Source organism: Saimiri boliviensis, chromosome 14 (genome assembly GCF_048565385.1).
Source record: "Saimiri boliviensis isolate mSaiBol1 chromosome 14, mSaiBol1.pri, whole genome shotgun sequence".
NCBI classification, from domain to species: Eukaryota; Metazoa; Chordata; class Mammalia; order Primates; family Cebidae; genus Saimiri; species Saimiri boliviensis.
In genome coordinates, this window is record NC_133462.1 from 41,769,844 (window position 1) to 41,783,328 (window position 13,485).

At 54.7% G+C, this 13,485-nt stretch overlaps 1 protein-coding gene across 2 annotated transcripts in view; it reads left to right on the forward strand.

Moving 5' to 3' along the window:
• Positions 1-13,485, forward strand: part of MYDGF (myeloid derived growth factor) — a 35,176-nt gene that overhangs the window by 2,896 nt on the left and 18,795 nt on the right. The window contains exons 2-6 of one of the 2 annotated variants that reach the window (XM_003938822.4): positions 117-167; positions 4,947-5,008; positions 8,831-8,912; positions 9,602-9,674; positions 11,678-12,207. In XM_003938822.4, coding sequence (XP_003938871.1) covers positions 117-167; positions 4,947-5,008; positions 8,831-8,912; positions 9,602-9,674; positions 11,678-11,757 — 348 coding nt within the window. In that variant the 3' untranslated portion in view covers positions 11,758-12,207. Of the gene's footprint in view, positions 1-116; positions 168-4,946; positions 5,009-8,830; positions 8,913-9,601; positions 9,675-11,677; positions 12,208-13,485 lie in introns of those variants that run through there. The other variant, XM_074384768.1, reaches the window with a different exon arrangement.

Consider the following 13,485-nt stretch of genomic DNA (forward strand, 5'->3'; position numbering starts at 1 on the left):
CCACTGCACTCCAGCCTGGGCAACAGAACAAGACTGTCTAAAAAATACAAAAAAAAAAAAAAAAAAAAAAAAAAATTACCTTCTACCAAAACTCTTTTTTTCCTTCCATTCTCTAGGACAAATATACGTGTACGTTCACTTATGCCTCTCAAGGAGGGACCAATGAGGTGAGTTGTGCAAAGCCCCTTCTAGCTTCCGTGACAGCATCTGTTGTACGGAGCTGTTTTGCAGGAGACAGCAGGGTTGGATCTCACGTACGTCACCTTACCCTCATTGATTCTTACTGAACCAATGAAAAGGGAGAGTCTTGGCGTTAAACAGTGATCACAGATTCTGCTGTCATTATTTCACAGAGCAGGCAAATATCTGACCAAAAGGAGGGATGGGGATGGGGGCCTGCCGTCCCCGTGAGCATCTATTGCAGCCTTGTATTTTATGCGCAGTGTAACAATTTATCACAGCTGAGGGGCTTCAAACAGCACCCACGTTTTATCTCATAGCTTTGCAGGTCAGCTCAGCTGTGTGCTTCATAAAACCAAACTCCGGCCGGGCGCGGTGGCTCAAGCCTGTAATCCCAGCACTTTGGGAGGCCGAGGCGGGTGGATCACGAGGTCAAGAGATCGAGACCATCCTGGTCAACATGGTGAAACCCCGTCTCTACTAAAAATACAAAAAATTAGCTGGGCATGGTGGCGCGTGCCTGTAATCCCAGCTACTCAGGAGGCTGAGGCAGGAGAATTGCCTGAACCCAGGAGGCAGAGGTTGCGGTGAGCCGAGATCGCGCCATTGCACTCCAGCCTGGGTAACAAGAGCGAAACTCTGTCTCAAAAAAAAAAAAACCAAACTCCAGGTATCACAGGCCGGGCCTCATGGCTCATGCCTCTAATCCCAGCACTTTGTGAGACTGAGGCAGGCAGATCACCTGAGGTTAGAAGTTCGAAACCAGCCCGGCCAACATGGCGAAATCCCGTCTCTACTAAAAATACAAAAATTAGCCAGGCATGGTGGTGCACGCCTGTAGTCCCAGCTACTCAGGAGGCTGAGGCAGGAGAATCACTTGAACTCAGGAGGTGGAGGTTGCAGTGAGCCAAGATTGTGCCACTGCAGTCCAGCCTGGGTGACAAGCGATACTCCGTCTCAGTAAATAGACGGGGTTGGGGGGTGGCGGTCACCGGCAAGGCATGGTGGCTCATGCCCATATCTACAGAAAACAGATTAGCTGGACGTGGTGCTGTGCGCCTTTGGTTCTAGCTGTTTGGGAGACTGAGATGGGAGGATCTCTGTCTCAAAAAAAAAAAAAAATGTGATTTGAAGCACATGGACGCAGATACCACTCCACTGCTAGCCTGGAGGGCACCGCAGGGCAGGGAGTGCAGACGGCCTCTAGGAGCTGAGAACAGCCTCTGGCCGGCAGCAAGGAAATGACTTCAGTCCTGCAACCGAAAGGAAACGAAAGCTGTCGCGGCCACAAGAGCTTGGAAGAGGACCTCCAGCTCCCATTGAGAGCCTAGCCCGGTGAACACCTTGAGATGGGGTTTCGCCATGTTGACCAGACTGACTTTGAACTCCTGGCCTCAAATGATAGACCCACCTCAGCCTCCCAGAGTGCTGGGATTACAGGCGTGAGCCACCGGCCCGACCTCCTAGAGATCATTCTGTATCCTGTGTAATGTGCTTCAATTGCGTGGACACGTGGAGTTGACTGGACAGGCCCACGCTAATGGATTCAGGGTTACTTCCAGTCCTGTCCGGGAATGACCTTGGCTGGAGTTCACTGTACAAGTACGTTTGCATCTGTGGGCAAAGCACTCAGAAGTGCAACTCCTGGGTCCATTTCTTTATCTTTTTTTTTTTTTTTGTCTGAGACGGATACTCCACTGTTGCCCAGGCTGTAGTGCTGTGGTATGATCTTGGCTCATTGCAGTCTCCGCCTCTTGGGTTCAAGCAATTCTCCCGCCTCGGCCGCCTGAGTAGCTGGGACTACAGGCATGCACCACCACGCCCAGCTAATATTTTTGCATTTTTAGTAGAGACAGGGTTTCACCATGTTGCCCAGGTTGGTCTCAGTCTCCTGACTTTGTGATCTGCCGCCCTGGCCTCCCAAAGTGCTGGGGTTACAGGCGTGAGCTACTAGGCCCGGCCTTTTTTTTTTTTTTTTTTTTTTGAGACGGAGTTTCGCTCTTGTTGCCCAGGCTGGAGTGCAATGGCGCGATCTCGGCTCACCGCAACCTCCGCCTCCTGGGTTCAGGCAATTCTCCTGCCTCAGCCTCCTGAGTAGCTGGGATTACAGGCACGCGCCACCATGCCCAGCTAATTTTTTTTTATTTTTAGTAGAGACGGGGTTTCACCATGTTGACCAGGATGGTCTCGATCTCTTGATCTCGTGATCCACCCGCCTCGGCCTCCCAAAGTGCTGGGATTACAGGCTTGAGCCACCGCGCCCGGCTTTTTTTTTTTTTTTTAATAGAGAAGGTTTCACCATCTTGGCCAGCCTGGTCGCGAAGGTCCATTTTCTTTTTCTTTTTCGAGACAGAGTCTTACTCTTTAGCAAGGCTGTAGTGCAGTGGCACGATCTCAGCTCACTGCAACCTCCACCTGCCCGGTTTAAGCAATTCTCATGCCTCAGCCTCCTGAGTAACTGGGAATACAGGAGAGTACCACCACGCCCAGCTAATTTTTGTATTTTTAGTAGAGACGGGGTTTCACTATGTTGGTCAGGATGGTCTCGATCTCTTAACCTTTTGATCCGCCCACTTCAGCCTCCCAGAGTGCTGGGATTGCAGGTGTGAGCCACCATGCCTGGCCCAGTTTTACTTTTTTTTTTTTTTTTTTTTTTTTTGAGACAGAGTTTCGCTCTTGTTACCCAGGCTGGAGTACAATGGCGCGATCTCGGCTCACCGCAACCTCCGCCTCCTGGGTTCAGGCAATTCTCCTGCCTCAGCCTCCTAAGTAACTGGGATTACAGGCACGTGCCACCACGCCCAGCTAGTTTTTTGTATTTTTAGTAGAGACGGGGTTTCACCATGTTGACCAGGATGGTCTCGATCTCTCGACCTCGTGATCCACCCGCCTCGGCCTCCCAAAGTGCTGGGATTACAGGCTTGAGCCACCGCGCCCGGCCCCAGTTTTACTTTTAAGAAAATAGACCGGCTGGGCGCCGTGGCTCACGCTTGTAATCCCAGCACTTTGGGAGGCCGAGGCGGGTAGATGACCTTAGGTCGGGAGATCGACACCAGCCTGGCCAAGATTGTGAAGCCCCATCTCTACTGAAAATACAAAAATTAGCAGGGCATGGTGGTGGGCGCCTGTCATCCTAGGTACTTGGAAGGCTGAGGCAGAAGAATTGCCTGAACCTGTGAGGCAGAGGTTGCACTGAGCTGAGATCGTGCCACTGCACTCCAGCCTGGGTGATGGAACGAGACCCTGTCTCCAGAAAAAACAAAATGTAAAACTCTATGTTTTGAGATCATAGTAGATTTATATTCAGTTGTAAGAAATCCTACAGAGAGGGCCGGGTGCGGTGGCTCATGCCTGTAATCCTAGCACTTAAGGAGGCCAAGGTGGGTGGATCACGAGGTCGGGAGTTTGAGACCAGCCTGGCCAATATGGTGAGACCCCATCTGTACTAAAAATAAAAAAAAAGAGAAAGAAAAGAAATCAGGAGAGAGATCCAAGTACTCTTTAGCCAGGTTCCCCAGTGGTAACATCCTGCAAGATGCTGGTGGTTTTAGAGACGGGGATCTTGGAATGTTGCCCCGGCTGGTCTTGAACTCCTGGGTTCAAGTGATCATCCCATCTCGGCCTCCCCACGTGCTGGCATGACGGGCGTGAACTACCCTGCCCGGCCTGCGTTCTCCATTTTCCTTGTAGCTGTTGCGGCTCCTTGGCTTCCGCACGCACGTGGTGTGTGGGCAGACTGCGGGCTTTTGCCCTCCTGACTTGTGAGGAAAGGGCATCTTACTGCCCTGCAGCTTGCTTGTCTGTTGTTTTCATACATGACACTAGACATCTTTTCATATGTTTAAGGGTTGGTCTCAGGCCTGGCGTCTGTAATCCGAGCACTCTGGGAGGCCAGGGTGGCAGGATTGCTTGAGGCCAGGAGGTGGAGACCAGCCTGGGCAATATAGCAAGACAGCGACTCTACAAAACAGAAAAACCAGCTGGGTGTATGTTGGTGACCATAGCTGTGGTCCCAGCTCCTAGTGAGGCTGAGGTGGGAGCATCGCTTGAGCCCAGGGGGTGGAGGTTGCAGTGAGCTGAGATCACACCACTGCACTCCAGCCTGGGCCACCGAGAGACACCATCTCAAAAGAAAAAAAAAAAAAAAAGCTCATTCTTGTTTCCCCATCACTGGGGGCCGCTTCAGGGTGGTCTGCATTAGAGGCTCCACTTTTTCTATTTTTTTTTTTTTTTTTTTTTTTTTTTTTTTTTTTTTTTTTGAGACGGAGTTTTGCTCTTGTTACCCAGGCTGGAGTGCAATGGCGCGATCTCGGCTCACCGCAACCTCCGCCTCCTGGGTTCAGGCAATTCTCCTGCCTCAGCCTCCTGAGTAGCTGGGATTACAGGCACACGCCACTATGCCCAGCTAATCTTTTGTATTTTTAGTAGAGACGGGGTTTCACCATGTTGACCATGGTTGGTCTCGATCTCTCGACCTCGTGATCCACCCGCCTCGGCCTCCCAAAGTGCTGGGATTACAGGCTTGAGCCACCGCGCCCGGCCGAGGCTCCACTTTTTCACTGCAAGGACGTGGCTCAGGCAGGCTCCCTGATCACAGATGGACAGCAAACCTCAGGCCACCAGGAGGGCGGGGCGGGGGATTGGTTGGCCAGCCCCTGCATCGGGAGGCACGGAAGATCTGCCCTGACTGTGGACCTGGAGGCACAGCTGGAACTCTCCAGGAGTGCCGTGTGTCCCGACTGACCCGCGCCGTCTTCTCTCCCCAGCAATGGCAGATGAGTCTGGGGACCAGCGAAGACCACCAGCACTTCACCTGCACCATCTGGAGGTGAGACCCGGGTGGGGGTGGCATTTCCGGCTGCCGTGGGCTTGCCCTGTGGTCTCAGGAGCAGCTTCAGAAGGCAGGGAAGGAGAGGGGAAGAAGACGGACAGACGGATGGTGGCTGCACCCCTAGAGGGGAACACAGGCCAGCGGGGACTCGTGCACATGGAGGTGAGGGCTTCCGCACGGGGCAGCGATGCTGGGGTGGGAGTGCTCCTCAAGGAGGTACATTGACGCTGAGGCTGGGGGAGACGGGGGAGCCTGTGCGGGGCAACGGCCCAGGGAGGGAGAAGCAGCTCAGACGGTCCGAGGCATCGGGGAGGGCCTGGGAAGGCCCCGAAAGGCTCCACCCTCCCTTAAGCATGACACAAAGTCACCAAAGGGCTTTTTGGCATTTTTTTTTTTTTTTTTTTTTTGAGATGGAGTCTTACTCTGTTGCCCAGGCTGGAGTGCAGTGGTGCAATTTTGGCTCATTGCAACCTCTGCCTCCTGGGTTCAACCAATTCTCCTGCCTCAATCTCCCAAGTAGTTGGGATTACAGGCGCTTGCCACCACGCCTGGCTAATTTTTGTATTTTTAGTAGAGACGGGGTATCACCGTGTTGGCCAGGCTGGTCTCAATCTCCTGGCTTCAAGTGATCCGCCCGCCCTGGCCTCCCAGAGTGCTGGGATTGTAGGGGTCAGCCACCTTGCCCGGCCTTTTTTTGGTAATGTGTAAAAATTGAGATAAAATTCCATAAAATGCAGCATTTTAAGCTTATACTTCAGCAGCATGTAGTACTTTCCCAGAGGTGTGCCTGGACCTCTGTCTGCGTCCAGAACATTTTCATCCCCTGAAAAGAAACTGTCCCCATCACAGTCACTCCCCTTCGCCAGGGCCTGGCAGCCACGCATCCTATTCCTGTCTCTGGGTGTGCCTGTCCTGGACTTTTCATAGAAATGGGATCAAGACGGCCAGGCGCAGTAGCTCATACCTGTAATCCCAGCACTTTGGGAGGCCGAGGCGGGTGGATCACGAGGTCAATTTTTGTAAAATTTTTGTAAAAAAACAAAAAATTAGCTGGGCATGGTGGCGCGTGCCTGTAATCCCAGCTACTCAGGAGGCTGAGGCAGGAGAATTGCCTGAACCCAGGAGGCGGAGGTTGCGGTGAGCTGAGATTGCGCTATTGCACCCCAGCCTGGGTAACAAGAGCGAAATTCTGTCTCAAAAAAAAAAAAAAAAAAGAAATGGGATCAAGCCTTGTGTGGCCTTTGGTGTCTGGCTTCTCTCCCCGAGCATGACGTCCTCAAAGCTAATCCTCCCTGAGGTCTGTGTCAGCCTGGTTTCTCTTCCTGGCTGAGTCCTATTCCAGAGGGCTCCCTGCAGGATCCTGCAGAGCTCAGGTCCCTCTGGCTGAAGGAGGCAGGGAGCCCCTCCAGGCACCGACCAGGAAGGATGGGGAGGGCACAGATTGTAGGCTGCGTAGAATGTGTTTGGAGTGGGCACAGATTGCAGCCTGTGTAGAAGGAGGAGGGGGAGGGAGGGAGGGTGTAGATGGGAGGCTGTGTTGAATGAAGATGGCAAGGACACAGATCGGCAGCTGGGGTGGGAGGGGAGGGAGGTGCTGGGCCGAGTCTTGGTGGAACTGGTGGGACAGGTGCAGTTCGGGCTGGGGAAGAGGCGGACTGGGGACGAGACCAGTGGGTGACAGGTGTGGGTGGCTGTGGGGTCGTGGCTGTGGAGGTTTGGATGATACCATCTCCGGGGGAGTGTGTCCTGCCAGTAGGGGCCCCAGCATGTCCCCTTAATGTCCCCTCAGGCAGGTCTTTTCCAGCATGTTCTCTCTGAAGGACCCGCCTGGTGGCTCATAGCTGTCTCCGGGTGCAGACATCTGGGAATCAGATTGCAGTCTCTTCCACCTGGCCACTCTGGGTCCACAGCCCCTCCCCAAGTCCCCACATCGCCTGGTTCTGCCCCTGCCGCCATCCTCAGTCAGGCTCATCGTTTGTGGGTCCCCAGCTCCACTTGTTCATCTCATTCTCGTAACCCCGCTGCCTCGATCCGGGCTTGATTCGGGAATGGATGTGAAGGGAAGGAAGCCGTCAGGCCCCCAGTGGGGAGGGGGTCAGAAGGTTTCAGGCATCTTGTCCCTTCTTCCCTGATCCTCGGTCCAGAATATCTCAGCCCAAACAGTGGGTGTTTCTTGAGCATTTATTTTGTGCAGACCTTTTGGAGGCAGAACTCCAGGCTGTAGTTCCAAATGTGATGAGGGCATGTTGACAAATGGGTGATGGAGACCAGGGAGTGGCAACGTATAATTAAAGGACAGGGTGTGATTTGATGCCACATGTGGGCGTTGGCCCGCCGTCCCCTTCGGGCGCTTCACAGACAGCAGATGTTTACTCAGTTGTTTCTGGGGAGATTCTCACCGGCTCCGTGGGACTGGCCGTGTCTCAGGCAGCCTGAGGCCCCAGGAGGCATCGGCGGGGTCATTGAGGGGAGGCAGGCCCCAACAGCCCGGAGAGACCCTGCAGAGGCCTGGGACCCTCTGAACCCAGGCCGCCCTATAGTCGTGGGGAGGCCCATGGTCGCCATCATGTCTGCAGGCCCCCACCCCACACGGACCCTGGAGTGCCGGCTCCCCAGAGGGCATCTGGGCGGGCACAGGCCTGGAGCAGTTGAGATGGGGGCCAGGCTCACCCTAAGCCTGAACCCTCCTGTCCAAACCCCGAAAAACTCCCCAAGGACATGCTGAGCCCGGAGACCTGCCACCCCAGGTTTCCCTGTCTCAGACAGTGACTGGCCCTCCCTGACCTGGCCTGTTGGCAGCTGCGAGGGCTTAAAGGGCAATCTAGGGACTCCCTGGGTACCCCACCCCACCCATGCACACAGAACCCCAGCCATAGAAGTGGTCCCCCTGCTGTCCCTCCATGCCCATCACACTCTCTTCACACAGCCAGAGGCACTCTTCACACCAGAGCTGCCATCATGCCCTGTTGTCACCTTCTGGCACCTTCCACCACTCCAGTTCCATAGATGCCCCCGTTAGCAGCCTCCTGGAGACCGGGGCAGATGCTCCTCCCGCTTCCTAGTTAACTCCTGTACTTCTTGCCCTCTGGGAAGCCTTTACTGACCTCTCATTGCCCAGCCCCCACCCCCACCACAGTACCTGGATTGCTGTCAGCACCTGAGAAGCCATGTGCAGTGATTGGACATGGGGTCCTGTCCCTGAGCAGCTCCCTGCCCACAGGGGAGAGAGGCATGTCCGTGAATGAGCTGGAAGAACATTCTAGCACAAAGGGGCTGAGCACAGTGGTCATGCCTATAATCCCAGCACTTTGGGAGGCCGAAGCGGGCGTATCACTTGAGGTCAGGGGTTCGAGACCAACCTAGGCAAAATAGTGCAACCACATCTCTACCAAAAATACAAAAATTAGCCAGGCATGGTGGCAGGCACTTGTAATCCCAGCTACTCAGGAGGCTGAGGCAGTAGAATCACTTGAACCCAGAAGGCAGAGGCGGCAGTGAGCTGAGATGGTGCCATTGCAATCCAGCCTGAGCAACGGAGTGAGACTCTGTCTCCATAAAAACGAAAAGAAACATTCTGACACAAGGGAAAGAGGGTCTGATGTAGAGAGGGTCCCTCCCGTCCTTCCCGGAGTCAGCAGTGATGTGGAGAGGGTCCCACCCGTCCTCCCAGTCAGCGGTGGGCAGGAGCAGCGTCCATGCTGAGAAGCAGGCATGAGACCTGCTGACCCCAGCCCTGGTCCCTGCTGGGGCTACTCGCAGGACACCCAGACCCAGACCCAGCAGCCCCAGCCTGATGCCCTCACCCTCCTTCCTCTGCAGGCCCCAGGGGAAGTCCTACCTGTTCTTCACACAATTCAAGGCGGAGGTGCGGGGCGCTCAGATCGAGTACGCCATGGCCTATGTGAGTATCCTGGGGTGGGGCGGGCCCTGAGGGTGGCTTCTGTGCATGGGGCATGACATGTCCTGCCACGAGAGGGCTCCATGGGGACAGGGAGGAGAGGGGACAGCCAATCCTGCAGAGGGAGGGTATGTAACTTGGAGGAACCTGGCACACAGACCCCCCCACCCAAGCCAGGAGACGCCAGGGCATGGGGGTTCGGTAACCCGCCTCTGCTGGCTTCTCTTGTATATGCCAGAAAAGCCTTCTCTAGGCTGGGTGTGGTGGCTCACACCTGTAATCCCAGCACTTTGGGAGGCTGAGGCAGGAGGATTGCTCGAGACCAGGAATTCAATAGCAGGCTAGGCAACATAGTGAGACCCTATATCTATCAAAGTTAAAAAAAAAAAAAAAGCCAGGCGTGGTGGCATGCACCCATAGTCCCAGCTCCTTGGGAGGCCGAGGCAGGAGGATGGCTTGAGTCCAGGACTTTGAAGCTGCAGTGAGCTATGATTATACCACTGCACTGTAGCCTGGACAGCAGAGTGAGGTCCTGGCTTAAAAAAAAAAAAAAAAAAAAAAAAAAGTCTCTGCCTCTTTAGTAAAAGTGCACAAGCTTAGTCTCTGCTTCTCTGGAAAGCAAACGGAATCTTTTTCCTGATGCTCATAAGCATCGAAACGGTCCTCCTAAAGTCCTGCTCCTCCTCTTTCAGTCTAAAGCAGCGTTTGAAAGGGAAAGCGACGTCCCCCTGAAAAATGAGGAATTTGAAGTGACCAAAACATCAGGTACGGAAAGATGGGGATGGGGTAGGGGTGACGACACCCGCATCCAAGCACGGGCATTCGGGGGGCAGTGTGGAGAGGGAGGTCAGCCAGAGGGGTCCTGGAGACTATAGACCAGGCATCCACATACTGGTTCTGTAAAGGCCACCGCGTCAGTATCTTCAGCTTTGTGGCACCGTGGGTTGTGTCTGAGCTACGCCGTGCGGCATAAAAGTGCTGTAGACAGTATGTCCATGAGTAGTTATGGCTGTGTGCACTAGAACTTTCTCTTAGCCAGGTGTCCTGGCTCATGCCCGTGGTCCCAGCTGCTCAGGAGGCCATGGTGCGAGAATCATTTGAGCTAAGGAGGTCAAGACCAGCCTGGGCAACACAGTGAGACCCTGTCTCTACAAAATTAGGCTGGGTGTGGTAGTTCATGCCTGTAATCCCAGCACTTTGGGAAGCCAAGGCAGGCAGATCGCTTGAGGTCGGGAGTTCGAGACCAGCCTGGCAAACGTGGCGTCTGCTAACATGTTGGCATCTCTGGTGTGAAGAGCGCTCTGGCCGTGTGAAGAGAGAGTGATACGGTTGGAGGGGCAGCAGGGGAGCCACTTCTGTGGCTGGGGTTCTGTGTGCATGGGGGGGTAGGGTATCCAGGGAGCCGCTAGGTTGAGTCGACAAACCCCATGTCTGCTAAAAATACAAAAATATTAGCCAGGTGTGATGGTGCACACTGTAGTCCCAGCTACTTGGGAGGCTGAGGCAGGAGAATTGCTGGAACCCGGGAGGCAGAGGTTGCACTGAGCTGAGATGGTGCCATTACACTCCAGCCTGGGAGACAGAATGAGGCTTCATATCAAAAAGCAAAACCAACACAAACTTAGCCAGGCGTGGTGGCGCACACCTGGAGTCCCAGCTGCTCAGGAGGCTGAGGTGAGAAGATTGCTTGAGCCCAGGAGGCCGAGGCCGCATTGAGCTATAATCATACCACTGCACTCCAGCGTGGGCATCAGAGTGAGACCGTCTCAAAAACCATAAACAGGGCTGGACGCAGTGGTTCCCACCTGTCATCCCAGCACTTTGGGAGGCTGAGGTGGGCGGTCACCTGAGGCCAGGGTTTCCAGACCAGCCTGGCTAACATGGTGAAACCACGTCTCTATTAAACATACCAAAACTAGCCAGGTGTGTTTGCACATGCTTTTAATCCCAGCTACTCAGGAGGCTGAAGCAGGAGAATCACTTGAACTTGGGAAGTACAGGTTGCAGTGAGCCAAGACTGCACCCCTGCCCTCCAGCCTGTGCGATAGAGAAAGACTCTTGTCTCAAAAAAAATAATAAAATAAAACAAAGTAGAAACCATCAGGGTGTTGAGGCTGGGATCGTGGTGTGCTGAGGGGAGCCTGCAGGGTCACTGGGAAACATCAGGGCCGTCCTTTGGTTGCCCAAGAAGCACTGGTGTCCTCAAGCCGCGTTCAGTTGCTTGGGGCCAATGCTGAGCAGGAAGAGGAACACTGAGCTAGGCAAGAGTGGGAGGTGAGGGAGTGGGCAGAGCCCGTAGGGCCGTAGCAGTGGATGTAGCAATGGAAACCAGAGTTCTGACCCTGCTGGAAAAGTGTCATGTGGGCCTCAGACAGGTTCACCCAGTGAGCAGGAGCTCTTGCAGCCTGACCCACCTTGCATCCTGTTCAGGCCTGGATCCTCTCCTTCCTGGGCTGCTTCTTGCCCTCCTCCCATCTCTTCTCAACAACATGGCACAGATGACCAGGGTTCTTCCCACCTCAAGTCTTCCTGTGGCTTCCCACTTCCCACCATCTGTGTCAGCCCCACTGACCTCACACTCCATGCCACTGATTTTTCTGTCTGTCACCTGTAAGACTTTCAGTGCCCAGGGCCTTTTCTCATGGGAGACCGCTTTGGAGACTGCTCCGCTTCTCTGCAGTGCCCCCACCATGGGCTCCACTCCAAATCCTCAGGACTTCTGAGATTTTTCAATATTGAGGGCCCAACCTTGTGTTTCTTTCTTGCAGTGGCTCACAGGCCCGGGGCATTCAAGTCTGAGCTGTCCAAGCTGGTGATCGTGGCCAAGGCATCGCACACTGAGCTGTGACCAGCAGCCCTGCTGTGGGTGGCGCTTTCTCATCTCCACTGAAGCTGAAGGGGCCTGGGGCACTGAAAGGGCCGGCACATCACTGGTTTTCTAGGAGGGATTCTCAGTTTTCTGCCTGGGTTGACGTTGTCTTGTCCGGAGGGGTGTGAAGGGCGGCTGAAGCCCTGGGGCAGACAACAGCTTGCCCAGAGCCTTGCTGGGTCCCGACAGCTTCCCCGTCCCCCCTTCCTGCTGAGCTCTTCTGGACTCAGGATCAGGGGAACAAAGAGGGTGGGAACACAGGGGTCAAGCTGGGGAAAGCAGCCATGCTCCCCCAACCCCCAGCCGAGCGCCCTTCACGAGCCAGCAGGACTGCCTTCCTGTGTTTGCCCAGGGGACCTCCTTTCAGATGAACTGGGAGGAGAGAAAATGTTTTTTCATATTTAAATAAACAAGACCATTAAAAAGCAACCCGAGAGCCTGGGCCCTCCTGGTTGGGCGTTGCAGGGTGGGGGCGCAGACGTGGCTGACACCGCCCCACTGTGGGCGGGCGGGTGGCGGTGTCTCTGGGTGGGACTTTTCTGCAGCCATCAAAGCGCTGGATCCCAAAGTGGCTGTCTGTGAACCTGCCCCCTTTCCCCTTGGCACTTGCCGTCCCTGGGCCCCGCACCTGCTGTGACTTCACACCGCCAACCTGCCCTCCGGAGCCTGGGGGCGTTGGTTTCCTTTAGTTTTTCTTTTGAGACAGGGTCTTGCCCTGTCACCCAGGCTGGAGTGCGGTGGCACACACAGTCAGCTCACTGCAACCTCCACCTCCTGGGCTCAGGCGATCCTCTCACCTCAGCCTCCCAAGTAGCCGGGACTACAGGCATGCGCCGCCACGCCCGGCTAATTTCTATATCTCTTTTGGATAGAGACGGGGTTTTGCCATGTCGCTCAGGCTGGCTTCAAACTCCTGGGCTCAAGCGATCTGCCTGCCTCGGCCTCCCAAAGTGCTGGGATTAGAGGCATGAGCCACTGTGGCCATTTGTCCTTAGTTTTTTGGAGCTGGGTTGCAGCACAGTGACTTTAAAAAACAGAAACAGGTGGTTTACCCCTCTAAATCCCAGCACTTTGAGAGGCTAAGCCGGGAGAATCGCTTCACACTAGGAGTTCAAGACCAGCTTGGGCAACATAGCAAGAACCCCATCTCTTTAAAAAAATGAAAAATTTTAAAATTAGCGAGGCATGATGGTGCCCACCTGTAATCCCAGCTACTCCTGAGCCTGAGGCAGGAGAATCTCTTGAACCCAGGAGGAGTCCAGGGCAGCAGTGAGCCAAGATCGAGCCTCTGCAGTCCAGCCTGGGCCACAGAGCGACATCCTGTCTCAAATAAATGAAAAAAAACAAAAAAAAAAAAAACAAAAAAAAAAACCAGTCAACCTTGACTTCCCATTACACACTCTGTGCCACCATGCGAGGAAAGGCTTGACAGCCGAGCACGTCAGCAGGAAGGGCCCCAGACCAAGAATGGCAGGGTTCTGAGGTCCGGGGACGCCTCCAGGGCCGGGAGCCTTTCCAGCTCTCGACTCTGAAGCTCCACAGGGCGTCCTGTGCAGAAAAGGCGTGGGAAACAGTGCCCACTGCCCAGATCCTGGCCAAGGAGCGGGGCCTCATTCCTGGTCAGCTGGAATCCCTGAAGCTTCCAGATCCCTGGCTGTCATGAGGATGCTTCCCCGGGTGGCCTGGTGTGTCAGCACCCATCAGGGC